The 14,159-nt window shown below is 45.5% G+C and overlaps 1 protein-coding gene across 1 annotated transcript; it reads right to left on the minus strand.

The window, feature by feature from the left end:
• Positions 1-1,507: 1,507 nt before the first annotated feature.
• LOC139742583 (sialin-like) lies at positions 1,508-13,693 on the minus strand. Its single transcript, XM_071653113.1, has 9 exons — positions 13,505-13,693; positions 12,091-12,327; positions 11,665-11,752; positions 10,474-10,569; positions 9,190-9,314; positions 8,284-8,439; positions 7,731-7,863; positions 2,488-2,729; positions 1,508-1,705 (listed from the first exon to the last, which is right to left on the minus strand). Exons 1-9 carry the CDS (start codon positions 13,664-13,666, stop codon positions 1,508-1,510), a joined length of 1,437 nt encoding a protein of 478 aa, XP_071509214.1. The 5' UTR covers positions 13,667-13,693.
• Between the last annotated feature and the right edge of the window lie 466 nt (positions 13,694-14,159).

Below are 14,159 nucleotides of genomic sequence, written 5' to 3' on the forward strand. Positions count from 1 at the left end.
ACGCCACAAATAGTAGGATTAAAGGACAAGTCCACCTTTAAAGACATGTGTATCGAATGAATGCAGCATTATTGGTAGAACACATTAGTGAGAGTTTGAGGAAAATCGGACGATCCGTAATTCTTTAAGTTTCTGCTTAGTCACTGCTGCATGAGAAGACCACTATACCTTGTGATGTCATATACGTGTACAACGATATAAAGAAAATATAAAGAAAAATCAACATATCTTCCCTTATCTTGCATAATGAAAGAACATTTGACTTGCTTCTTTCAGAAGGTATGGGGAATAATGATACCCTGAACATATTGTACATTAGTGACAAGTTGAGGAAATGTGCACTTTTAACCAAAAATTAAGATTTGGGACATTCTGTTTACATTTTCCTTTTATCGTTGTATGCATGTGACATCATACACTGTAGTTGTCTTCTCATCCAGCAGTGACTGGGCAGATCGATACTTTCAAAATCGATAACTTTGGAACGGATTGTCCAATTTTTCTCCAACTTTTACTGATGCCTTCTACAAATATTGCTGCTTTCATTCAATCCTCGTGTATATGAAGGTGGACTAGTCCTTTAACGAATCCAATTTTATTCTTGGATTAGCATACATCCATGTGTAGAAAATCTTGTTAGCTTAGAATAACAAACCTTTGGAACAACAAGCCATATTTCATTTTCGAATTAACATTCCTTCCAAATAACGAATATCACCCAAACCCAAGGCTTCTGCCACTGTGACTTTTATAGTTACCAATAATAAGGTAGCTCTCTATACTCTTTACTTGTCTTTCCCTCATCTGATTAAATACGATATCCTGATTCAGCAAAGCCCTGTCACAGGTGAATTATCTGTTCCTTATACTGCCATCGTAAACATCTTGTATGGATAGTCAATTTCGTAAGAAAGTCAAAACAATTTGAAATAAAAGGTGGAAAAAGTTAATAACATGACGTTGGTTTCAGCCACGAAAAATAAATTGTACATTAGTCCTGTGTTAGTACTCTCGAAACAACATTGTTGCCTTCCGAATGCGTAGACGTTGCCTTCATCTGGGATTTCATTCGCAAAATAAACAATCTGAGCAACCTATACAGTCTTTTGATCAGATCCAAGGGCTGAGACTTTATGAGTGATTTAACGCTTTCTACGCGAAAGACTTTTCACAGAGTGTACAATGCTGTGGGATTTTCTGCGCCAATCGGCTCTCAAAGCATCTAAAGGATATTTTTTTTTCTTCCCGGACTGGTGTTACTTGTTTGATCTCAGGTGTGTGTGTGTGTGTGTGTGTGTTTTTTTTTTAAGAGAAACGTTTCTCGGATTACATTTACTTTCCTCAGCAGGACATAATGAAGAGCCTAGGGAAGGACAGTCATGTTCTGCTAAATTCAGTGTAAGACTTTTGACCTAAACAACGAGGAATCTAAAAAGAAAATCCACCGTATTGCGTCGGAAAAGCTGTTTTCCTTTGGTCCTGCTCGCGGTCTTTGGAAGCCGTGTCATCAGGTTTCACTTGTTACCATGGTTACAGCAGAGTCAGCCTTGGATTCATCTAGAACGTCATACTTTTGTTTGCTGCCCTCGTCTAGTCTTGCCCAATTCTGCAGACGAGTCGTGCCAAACAGGACAAATGTCAGTCCGCCAAAGGCGTACACCCCGGCCAAGAACCACATCACTTTTTGCCAACCAGTGATGTCAGACTTTGGGACAGAGAGAAAAAAAAATCGGAATGAAAGAGGGAAAGAAGTAAAGGTGACTGGAAACCGGAAAAGAGAGAGAGATCAAAGAAATATGATAATATAATAAAGGATATCAACAATGTCCTTGAACATGAAACAAATTTGGTATGGTAATGGTAGGTAGAAAGGTCAACGGATACCAAAAGTGGTTGTATGCTATTTTTCTTTACAATGTTTAGACAAAAATTCATAAGTAGTTGTATGACACCAATATAACACCTCTCCTTAAAACGACGACTGTTTTATTATCATATCTTTTCCTATGTTGATAACGATAACAAAAACGGTAATAACGTCTTATCACTACTTTCATCGTCGTTACTATTTCTAGTGCTCAAGTCGTCTATCTATATCAAAGAGGTTTTTTATGATCATTGTTATTATCTAACAGTTTGCAAGGGTATTCTTACAGTGTGGTTAGTCGGAATCACGTTTAGTTGAGGAGAACACTAGCCAGCAAGGGATAATTGTTTGAGTGGCACCTGGCACAATGCGATCATACAAGTTAAGTGGACAACGCCATCTGCTGGTAACCAACTTGCTTGCTACCGGTAGCAAAGTCCGTGGGTCTTTAAATGCGTTTCTTCTTGAATACTCATTTTAAACTTTTAAGCATCTCTTACATCTCCCGGCTGGAATGTTCGCGCGACCATAAATGCTTAGTGATATTATGTTAGGGTTAAAGGTAGCACAAAATAGGAAATCGAGTTGAAGTCTGTTTATGAAGGGGCCTTTACGTCTACCTGCACTTCTGTGAACACTCCTACGATGTAGGGCCCAACAATCGCGCCAAACGTTCCAGCGGTGCTCATCATGCCCATGGCCGAACCCGCGTAGACTCCAGCTACGTCAAGCAGCGACACGAAGTGACCAGCAAAGGAAGCACCGATTCCGCCCATCGACAGCGTGACGAACGCTACGGACATTCCAATGTTACAGCTGGCAAATCCGGTCAGTATGAGACAGAAAGATCCGGAGAACAACCCTGTAGGATAAAGAAGAACAAAGAGGAAATCTGCAAACAAAAACAAGCAACTATATGAGTGTCTTCGGATCACCAAATTTTACTCCGCCTTGACAACATTTGAACGGCTGACAACGCAAACAGCGATAAAGCCTTAGAAAAAAGAGAGAAGGATTTATACCAGAATTCTCCAGGAAAAGAAGTGATGAGACTTCAGAGGCTACTTGATTCAGACTTTGATGCAACCATAATGATCACCATTATGTATGCTGTTACTCTCTCTATCGTAATAATCGCCATCTGGGAAGTGAATATACATGTATTACCTGCACGCTAAGGGAATTGAATAATATGGAAAAACTTTTAAAATTTAGGATGAAAATAGTTGTCTTTCCTGATCAGAAATGGATTAAAAACTGGCCAAAAAGAATGGCGGCTTCAGAAAAACGTCAATATGTTATCATCTAGCTACCATTAAAGGACTCTTACCGTTATCATTGAGTTGTGACTTTGCGACATATGAACGAGGAATGATATCAAGGTATTACCAAAGATCTTACACTAGGATTTTGGGTATTACGACAAAGCGTGGAGACTGTCCCGGGGAGACTGGCTGGGCAATAACTGAAAACTCTCGTATTATTTTTATTATATCAAAGGGAGCAGAATAATCAGTAGTAATTCTCTTATCTACAGAGATACAACTGGCCGCCTGTCTCTCAAAAGTATGCTATTCTCACCGGCTACGCCGAGAAACCCGAGAGCATATAAGCACAGAGACACCAAGACAAAAACAGTCACTTACGCACGCACCCTCCGCGAGCCCGCCGAGCACGCACTCGGCGTGCGGGAGACCGCCATTGAATCTTCCTCTGTAGTAGCCCAGAAGAGGGCCCTCCGACAGGAGCGACAGGCCGGTGCGAAGCGAGGCGAGGGGACAATGGGCGGGCGCCTGAGACAGGCGGCCAGTTGTATCTCGTAGATAAGAGAATCGCTTCTGATTCTTCTGATGTACATTCAGTACAACTGGCCGCCTGTCTCTCAAAAGTATGCTAGACCGGCACAGACGTGGGTGGCCGGCTGTCGAGGCCCGGAGGTAGGGTGTTTACATTTTTGGAGTCGCCGTGAATGCTCCCCGCTGAAAGGAGCCCTCGGAGGTGGGTATGTCCTTCAGATAGAAAGACGTGAAGGTGTTAGAGGAGGACTAGTATGCGGCAGACTGGATCTCTTCGAGGGAGACGCCGTGGTATTGGAGATGAGAGCCGCCGGGCCTGCGGCTTTGATTGCCGCCATGATCCAGGTGGAGATAGTATCTCGAGAGGCGTGAGTAAACGGCTCTGTAGTAATTACGAAGAGCTGCTCGCCCTGTCGCTTAGGTTTCGTACGCGCTAGATACCATTTTAACGCGCGAACCGGGCACCATACTTTGTCCTCGGGGACCGACGACAGGTCGGCGAGAGGACGAAGGAAGATCTCGGCTGGCCCCGAGAAGGCCGATTGGTTTTTGGCAATGAAGTCGGCGCGTGGGATGAGGCGAACGGCTCTCCTTTCCCAACGGATGTGACAGGGCGCAGTGGATAGGGCGTGGATCTTGGATCTTCTCTGTCCTGAGGCTATGGCCAACAGGAAGACTGTCTTAATGGTGAGGTCTCTGAGAGATGCTTCAGCGAGGGGCTTGAAGGGTCTTTTTGAGAGCACTTCGAGGACCTTCGGCAGGCTCCATGAGGGAAGGAGGCTGCGCGAAGGGGGCCGTTGGAGAAAAAGGGCCTTGAAGAGACGCGTCAGCGTCGTAGAGTTAGAGACGGACGAGCCGTCGGCAAGACCGGCATGAATGGCTGCTATGACCGATCTGTAACCCATGATCGTGGCCAGCGATAAGCCTTCATCGAAAAGATGTATTAGGAAGTCCGCGACTTTTTCTAAGGGAGCGGAGCGGGGCTCGATCTCGCGCTCCTGGCACCAGTTGAAGAAACCTGCAAAACGGGAGTTGTAGGTTTGGGCGGTAGATTGCCTATGTGAAGCTGCTACCGGGGAGGCGGCGCTCTCAGAGAGGCCGGCTGCCGTCCTGGCGTCCCTGATAAGGGCCATGCAGTCAGGCGCAGATGGTGGAGGCGGGTGTGTATGGGGCTTCCGAGATGGGCTGGGAGAGGAGATCTGGCCGGAGCGCTAGTGGGATCGGAAGTCCCACTACAACACTCCTCAGCTCCGGGTACCAAACCCTCTTCGGCCACATGCACCAGGGTCGCTTGATCCTCCCAGATCTTCTGGAGGACGCGGGGTAGGAGAGGGATTGGGGGAAAGGCGTTCACTCACAGATGCCTCCAACTCACCGAGAACGCGTCGAGCGCCTTAGCTGCCGGGTCCTGAACCCGCGAGCAGTACTGCGGAAGCCTGGCGTTCAGGGCCGACGCGAATAGATCAATGTCGAAAGGCGCTGAACATGGTTGAGCGAGTGGACTACCTCGCTGTGAAAAGGTCCACTCAGAGGGGCGATGTTGCCCTCGAGGTAAGAAATCCGCAATGAGGTTTTCGTCGCCGGGGATGTACGAGGCAATCGACAAAACTGCCTGAACCTGGCACCACGTCCAGAGCTAAGCAGCTAGGGCGTTAAGCTGTAATAAACTTGTGCCCCCTGTCTGTTGATGTACGCGGCAACCGTGGTGTTGTCCGTAGGTATGATTACAGTGTAATCATATGTTATCAGTGTAATCGTATGATTACAGTGTTGCCCTGCACACGCCGCTGGAAAAAGCGGAGTGCGAGGAGCACCGCTCTCATTTTCAGTAGGTTGATATGTTGACAAGTAACATGGGGGGGGGGGGCACGTGCCGTGGGGAGTCTGTCCAAGGCAGTGAGCTCCCCAGCCCTGCAGGGAGGCGTCTGTCGTCACAGTGACAGACGGGGAAGCCGTGCAAGTGGGCTTGCCATGTGAGAGGGAGGCAGGAGCACTCCACAATCGAAGCAGGGCACGGCGCGACATGGAGTGACAGAAGGGAACTGCAGGGGACGCATTCACAGCCTGCAGTCGGATAGGATACCCACGAGGCTGGCTAGAAGGACCAGCAGGCATAGCCACAGTCTGGCTGGGGCGCTGCTCCTGGCGCTGAGCGACCAAACGGTGCTCACGATGGTATTGATACGCTGTGGGGTCGGCCGGACCAGACCCCGCGGGATGTCGCAGGACGGCGCAGAGGAAGGTAGGGTGTTATGTGGGGGTGAGTTGGGATTATCCCAGTTCACGAGCCAGCCGAGGTGCTGAATGGTCTCGAGCAGGAAACGCAGCTGGCGATTGATGAGCTGTGGCGACGCTGCCACTAGCAGCCAATCGTCGAGGTAGGCATAAACACGCAAGCCGTTCTGCCGAAGAAAGCCTATCACGGTGGAAACTAGTCGCGTGAACAGCTGCGGGGAGAACTTGAGATCGAAGGGGAGAGCTTTGTACCGGTAAGTCTTGCCTCCCGATGAGAAGCCTAGTAGGTCTCGCGACCGAGGGGCGATGGGTACGTGGAGGTACGCGTCTTTCAGGTCGATCGATACCGTCCAGTCTCCGGGGACTATGAAGATGGGGAGAGGGACAGGCGCGGATGGCCTGGGGTCTCCTCGATCGTTCCCTTCGCGAGCAGGGAAAAAATTCCCTGTCGAGAGCCTGGCGTTCCGCCGGCTTTAGGGGAGGGGAGGGAAGACGGAAGGCCCCTTCGGGAAGGTGCTGTATTAGGTCTACAGAATAGCCATTCCATACGACCGCCATCACGGAGGGGTCCTCCGTGATGCTGCGCCAGGAGGGGGGGGGGGGGGAAGGCTAGTAAGCGGTCGCCAATGCGTCCCACCTGTCCCAGAGTTCGGGCCTGAGTTTCAAAAACCGCCGCGCTGTTTCGCGGCGGGACGGGGACCGGAGCGGGAGGAGCCACGCCCTCTGTTCCTGCCGCCAGAACTGCGGTGCCGCTGTCAGTAGGAGGCATCCGACCTCGGGGCTGGGGCGGGGGCCACCAGCGGGGGTAGGGCTGCCTGCCGGGGCGGGGCGCAGGAGGCGCCGCGACCACGGGAGGGGGCAGCGCAGCTGCGAGTTGAGCTATCTCGCTTGTTGTCAAACAGCGATCTCCTCACACAGCTGAGGCGCGAATTGACCAGAGAAGAGCTGAGGTCGCTCGAAGGGCACCCCTCTAGTCAACTGGGCGCTGTGACGTTCGGAGAAACCGAGCGTGCGAAGGGTCATGTCGCGACGGCGGCGGTGCGTCGTATACAGACCCTCTCGCGTCGATTGCTGCCACAGTAGTTCGGTCAGGGTGATCAGTAGGGAGGCCAGTAGGGACCGGTCCTCCTGAGTGACCGCTAGTACGTCGGCCTGCGCCGATAGATTGGCCAGCGCGCCGGTATAGGCCGCTAGACGCATGGTGGATCGCGTGAGGAGCGTCATTTGGGCCCAGCGCGGGACGTCCTCTGTGAAGGGGCGGCGGCGCAGGGGGTTGCCCCCATAAAAGTGGTCCCCTAGTGGTGTATAGAACTCTACTAGGTAGCGGAGAAGGAGCGCCTCTGCTTCTTCACCAAGGAGGCGGAGGTGACGGGAGGGTTCTGAGCCAGGGCCAGATAGGCAGCGGATAACGGGCGATCGTTGAGCATCGACCAGTCAGAGTCCGGCGATGCGGACGGGTCGAGGGGGCGATGGAAGGCCGACGACGACGGGGGAAGTGCATCCCTCGGGTCCGGAGCGAGGGGCGCGGGAGCGCCCTGTCTAGCACGAAGCGCTGCCACGGTATGGAGCGGGCAGGGCGGGGGGGGGGGGGGGGGGGGGGGGCACCCGCAGCTGCTGAGGCACGGATGGGGGATGGTTTCTCTGTGCTTTATGCTCTCGGGTTTCTCGGCGTAGCCGGTGAGAATAGCATACTTTTGAGAGACAGGCGGCCAGTTGTATTGAATGTAGATATCAGAACTCTAATCTTACCAACAAGCGTTCCTCATTATCTAAAGCCTATATATGTCTCAACGTATTGTCACTAAGAAAAGATAGGATCAGCTATAGTCTACCTATTGCTGACATCAGTTTTCGAATAGCCGTCTTGCCTATGACTTGCCGCGCCAGAAGTCGGTCCGTCAGGTGGCTCGCTGCTATCATGACGACGAACTGGAGAATAAATGGAAGGGCCGAGTACACACCCGCCTTTGAAAAGAGTGAACCGAAAACGAAAAATGTGTCATTTACATAGAAGTATAATGATGCTGCTACATGTTTAAGTCTACGTTAAAATCATATAATCAAACAAACAGTACGATAAAAGCTTCATTAATATGTGATAAAGAATGCGAAAATAGTTTAATTCACTTTCACGGCGTTCGCATTGCATTTTGCTGGCCAAAAGTTACTGATTCGCCACTGTGCACTGTCAAGATTTAACAATAAGTGTAACAATGACATCAAAAATGATGTGACAAATGATTACCATGAAACATGCTTCACGGCCATCACTTCCAACATCGCTTTCAATCAATAAGAAGCTTATCAATGCATTTATCATATTGATATGTTCATGTTCATTATCGCCATCAATATGGTTACCTCTTCATGGGGTAATGTCATCACCTGTTCGATAGGCACTCTCATACCGTCGCTGAAGTAGAGCGGTAGATTGACGAGGAGGGTGAATATGCCGCACGTGTGAGCAAAGTGTGTGAAGACCAGGACCCACATGGTAGGCGAAGTCAGCATCTTGCCCCACGGAACCGACACTTTGCCTTTCTAACCGAATGGAAGCATAGAGGATATGCAACGCTGGTGTAAATACAATGAGTACAAATTCGATATTTTGTGAAAATGAAGTTAAGATCGTCCTCAAAAAGGAGGACAATAAATAATCATCTAAACTGAAACTTGGGAAATTAGGATGCAATGTAATGGAAAGTAATGAAACTTGAGAAATTAGGATGTAACGTAATAACTTGGGAAATTGGGATTGTGTCCACCGAGTGGACACAATTTTTGCTTGCAGTTGATTTTTTTCTTCACCGTAAAGGGATTTATTTTTGGTTGTACAGTATTTACTACTCTCTTAACATGCTTAATGTTAATAATCCCAAGAAATTTTTCTCACAACGAGGAGTATATGTTTTTATCCAAATTCATGATTCTTGAGTCGAGTTGTTTTTATTGCAACTGACTGACAAAATTACCCTATTCCGTGATTTTTTAGTCATAGCCATGAATAATATCATTGCCATATCTCTGGTTGGGTTTTGTTTACCCATGAATCATAGCTCTTTATCTATCATAATCATGATGTGATATGATATGATATAAATAAATAAATAAATCTTCAAACAAATGCAATTTATCCTATTTTTCAAACAACCAAAATCACATAACACGTCCGAGACTTTATCAGGGTAACGTGTTGACCGGCCATATCTTGATTAACGATGGCTACTTCTTGTTGATTTCCGTCAAATTATCTTGATTCTGATCTTATCCCACATCATGCAATTGATTTACCAAGCCTGACGAGCGGAGCCCTTCTTCCAAGTATGTTCTCTCTTCCACTGATATCCACGGGTGATCGGCGGGCGAGCTGTGCCCCATAATGCACCACGCGATGACCCACACAACCCCGCACGATCCTGCTAATGATGATAGAAACTTTAAAAAAAATCCCAATCATTATGCCTAATAGTGTTGGCAACATGACAAGGTAAATTTAAAGATTCATTTTCTTTTTCACTTATACATCCCTGATTCTTTCTTCTTCTTACATCCCTACGTTTCCATCGTATCTTCTAGTCTTATACTTTCCTTTTACATTTCTGTTATTTCTTGGTTCATTAAAGATGCCGTATTTTGTTTGTCTTCGGTGATTTGTTATATATGCCTGTAAAAAATCGTTGATAATGCTGAAATCAAGATAACCCAATTCAGCTGAATTAATTTCTTCGCCACGTTGTCAAATTCTTAAGTTGTCGAGATGTCAAAAAATTTAGATATTCCCCCTCGTCACTTTAACAAAGAAATATATACCGTAGGAACACTAAGTCTGCGTCATCATTCTATGAGACATTCTGCTTCAAACAATAAACAATAAACATGTTTTCCGAGATAATTTCTCATAGCACAATCTATAGAGAATCATTTGTCCACATCCGAAATTCAGTGAAATCCATCGATGGTCTACGTTCATGTCTCAATGTACATGGAAATCCAAATTTGTATGACGTGCAATAGATCGTCAATTTTTGCTCATTTCAAAAGGAGTAGACGTCCAAAAAAACCTTTTAAAACCGTCTAGAACTTTCGAAAAACCTTTTAAAATGTCTTTAAAGGTCTTATGACACTGAAGTTTTGCACTAAAGGGCGCTATAGTACCACTCCTGCCACTGGACTCTAAGTGGGAACTCAACACTGGGACTCCGTGGTCTTATACCACGAGACTGACACGCCCAAGTCTTATAAGAGCCCACGAGTTCGACATTTAAAAAGAAAAAGTCAATGAGTCATACAGCCCATAAATTCGACACTAGGCAAATAAGGCCCGTGAGTTCGACATTACACACACACACACACACAAAAAAAAAAAAAAAAAAAACAGCCCACGAGTTCGACTTTACAACACGGGTGTTAATGCGTCGGTCTCATGGACCTTCTTTGCTTAGTGTCGAACTCATGGGCTGCTCGACTCGTGGGCTGCATTATTCGTGGCTGTCGAAGTTGTGAAGTGCACTGGTGGTCTCATCCACTGCCCCACAATAGCTATAATCTGAAATAAAATTGCATATCAATACTGACCGTAAATGTAGAAAGTAAACGGCCATCCGCCGGCTATATCTAGGTTAATCAGAAAACCCGAAAGCGCATTGCCGACAATGGTGCCAAAGTTGAAGCCTGCACACACACACAAACACACATACATATGTATGTAAAATCGTGAAAATCGGAAATGAGTAAACAAAACATGAACAGCAAAGAACTATCTTGATAGGGGGGAAAAGTGTCTCTAAATTTGAATCGATATCTTCAACTCTACAGCAAATAATGGCAGTCACCCTGACAGGATTATTAGACATAAGACTTGAAGGAACTATTATACAAAATGAATGTTTATGAGTGCAATGGATCAATACTTTCATCTTTCACAGAATGAAATATTCTGTCCCCTGCACGAGAGAAAAACATTAATTATTTGTTTTATATAACACCGAAATAGATCCTTGCCATTTGATGTTTTATGAATTTAGAAACAAGCACTGTGCGCTTTACGCTAGCGCGCTGTCGCATGCACGCTACAAACGCAAGCTTTTTTTGTTTTTTGTTTTTGCCGAGCTCTCGGCGTGCGTGCAAGAGAGCAAATCGTATAGATCCACAGTTTCACCACACATGAAGCCACAGTTGCACGAATGATGACGTAATAGTAAAATGGGACGAATGATCACTAGCAAACACTCAATAATAGTGACAAGGATCCACCATAGGCGTCTAATATAAATGACTCTTATTCCACCTACTGTGTCGTATCGTATACTTTGTCGTAATCAACACCTCTCTCCTTCTTTATCGCCGTTACTCCCTCTGTACGTCTTAGATTGTATCGATCTGTATATTACGTTAAAACAATATCTTCCACTTCATCTCTGGCGGAATTGAATGATACGATTTTTTTTTCGTCGTTTTTTATATAAGAAACAAGGTCCATTGGCTTTAGGTGCTAGTCCCAAAATGTCTTAGGTAATAAACGTGCTATTAAATCATTGTGAACTGTCTTGATATTGTGTGTAGATGGATAGTGGATGACATAGGCCCGGATAGTAAAAGTAGTTTACTATAGAGGCTATGCTGTTTCCATTCTGGATATGACAATAGAACAATTAATGGTGGGCATAATTATTACAGAAGTAACACAAAACAATGGACGGCATCCAGGTATCATCGGAACTTGCAAATTGATACGACAGTGAGCAGAATAGAACGAGTATGGTATACCTGCGAATCCAAACACACTCAAGCTACTCCTTTCACTTGGATGCGCCCACTTGGACCACATTGCCAGCATTGATGGAAAAGACACGCCCTGCAGAAAAATGTTTACATGGTTGGATAAAAATAAAGCACATCAAGGCTATCATCTACACCATCATAACTAACATGATAAGAAGATATTCCCTGAGTGATCTTCAACGCATGACTTCGTGCAGAATGCGTCTGTCAGTCATAACAAATTAGATAAACTCGCTGCATATACTCAGAATAATCAATTAGAGACAGGGTCTTTAAATCTACCATGTAATTTTGAAGCTATTGAATGTGAGCGATTTTCTGCTAGGAATCCACTCGGGATGTTCGAACCTACTCGGGTTTGTAGAACCCTCGTTAAAACAACAACAACAACAACAAGAACAACAATAAAACCTCGCCCAAGCCGCTGAAGAAGCGGGTCACGAAGTACCACCGGAAGTCTGCCATAGCTGCCACTGGACCTAGCAGAGTGCAGGCACTGGACAGGAGAAAACCGAAGCCCAAGACCCACTTCATGCCGTACTTGTCGGCGAGCCAGCCGCCGGGGATGTGGGTAAAGATGTATCCGTAGGAGAAGGCTGCAAATAACAGCTCCTGCGTGTGGGCGTCCCAGAGAAACTCACCGTCTTCCTTTAGATACAGAACATGCCAGGGTGTCACATACAACAGTCGTACGAGGTAAAAGTTTATTACTCCACATTTCTTTTTCGTTGCGTTTTTACATGTAGGGGAATCCGGGGCAAAGAGGAACACGGGCAAAGTGAAACACCTCCATTAAACCTAAATTTATTTAGTCTTGAATCTAACGCTCATACACCAATATCCCTCTCCGGATGCTCCATCTTTTGATATCAGAGCTGAATAAATGAATAATTGTATGTTTGTCTTTAAGGAAAACATCTGTCTTGCATACCTCAAAACCAACAATTGATGATAATAATTATATTCTATGTCAAATTATCATGCTTATCTGAAATAGTATCTCGAAAACCATGGTAACTACGATGCATGGGTTTTAATTCAATTCAATTCAGTTCAAAATGATTTTATTTCCGTAATGTAAAGTAATATAAAGTAATTTAAGCTTCCATAAATCGTGGTATCAGGGCTAGCAAATATTGACCGACGTCACAGTGATGCATGCTCGGAAAAATTATACATGGTTGGGGCAAAGTGGACGGGGCAAGGTGGAACATGTTAACTAATGGGCTTGTGGGTATGAAGTTTGGTGCGTTTCCACGCTCGCTGCATGCCTTGCGTGTATATTCCACTATGCCCCAATGGTCTGGGGCAAAGTGGAATTTTCAAACTTTTTTTTTTTGGAAAATTCACAGTAATCGATAAAACTGAAAATTTAAAAACAATTTTTACTGCCATTAGTTAGCGGTAGTCCTAAGGGAATAATGTAAACAAAAAATCTTGCTTTACTCTGCTTTGAATGCCCGTTTTCATGGTTTTGGCCGGACAAACATTTTTGGTCCACTTTGCCCCGGGTTCCCACTTAAATTCAAGGTGTACAGGTTCATGAATCACACGTTCATAATGCTACTTAGACGTACCAGCAAAGGAATCACATCCTGATACAGAACCAGACAGGACTGAGTTTAGCTAATGAAGTCAACCTATCGCTTGAAATAATTGACCCCCCCCCCCCAAAAAAAAAAACAAAACAAAACAAAACAAAACAAAACAAAACAAACAAACAAACAAAAAAACAAAACAATTGCCAAGTAATCTCATCCTAATAACCACATTCGGGTTCGTTTGGCTCATGTAGGTCCTATGTTATAGATACTATCACTCTTACTTCTGTGACTGACGTTGTGTTTTCATCAACATTCTGTTGACATGTCTTTAATGTGTCCATACTGCCGTTCCAGGAAACCCGCTTCGTGTCTACGTAGGTGTCATTCACCATGGCTACCATGGCAACGCTTACGTTCTGTCTCATGGCGCAAATCACCGTCATTCCGAGGAACACAAGGATGCCCAGCCGATGGCGGGTGTGGATTATTCCTGGAACTGCAAGAAACATGGCCCCATGCATCAATGAAATCATAACACACACACACACACACACACACACACACCCAAACACACACCCAAACACACACGCAGACGCACCCACAAACACACACACTGTTTTATATGTTCACATTACCTTTATTTCCTCTGTACACTCATAAACCGCATTTTGATAAGCTATTTTTATTTGCATTACAGTGATGAATAGTCCACTTCAATTTCTATTTCTAATTTAATGTAGTTGACAAAAAAAAAAAGTCATGTATTTCCTCTGGCACTGATCCAAGAACCCAACATTAAGTTTTGCTCGGCGTAAATACTTTCGAACTTTGACTAAATATAAGCAGTATCTGTGCTGCGAAATGTGTGTTTATATAGATAAGCTACATGTATTCATTCTCTTTTTAATTCTGTACAGCGTGCATCTGTTCATCGGT

The sequence above is a fragment of the Diadema antillarum genome, unplaced genomic scaffold (genome assembly GCF_040938485.1).
Source record: "Diadema antillarum isolate AM-2024a unplaced genomic scaffold, OU_Dant_1.0 seq00001007_RagTag, whole genome shotgun sequence".
In the NCBI taxonomy this organism is placed as follows: domain Eukaryota; kingdom Metazoa; phylum Echinodermata; class Echinoidea; order Diadematoida; family Diadematidae; genus Diadema; species Diadema antillarum.

Coding starts and splice junctions, on each gene's coding strand:
- LOC139742583 (XM_071653113.1), bottom strand. CDS start 13,666: ATGACGGTGATTTGCGCCATGAGACAGAACGTAAGCGTTGCCATGGTA. Junction 11,753..12,090: donor TCTTCAGCGGCTTGGGCGAG/GTTTTATTGTTG, acceptor ATTTTTCTGCAG/GGCGTGTCTTTTCCATCAAT. Junction 2,730..7,730: donor AAAACTGATGTCAGCAATAG/GTAGACTATAGC, acceptor TTTATCCTACAG/GGTTGTTCTCCGGATCTTTC.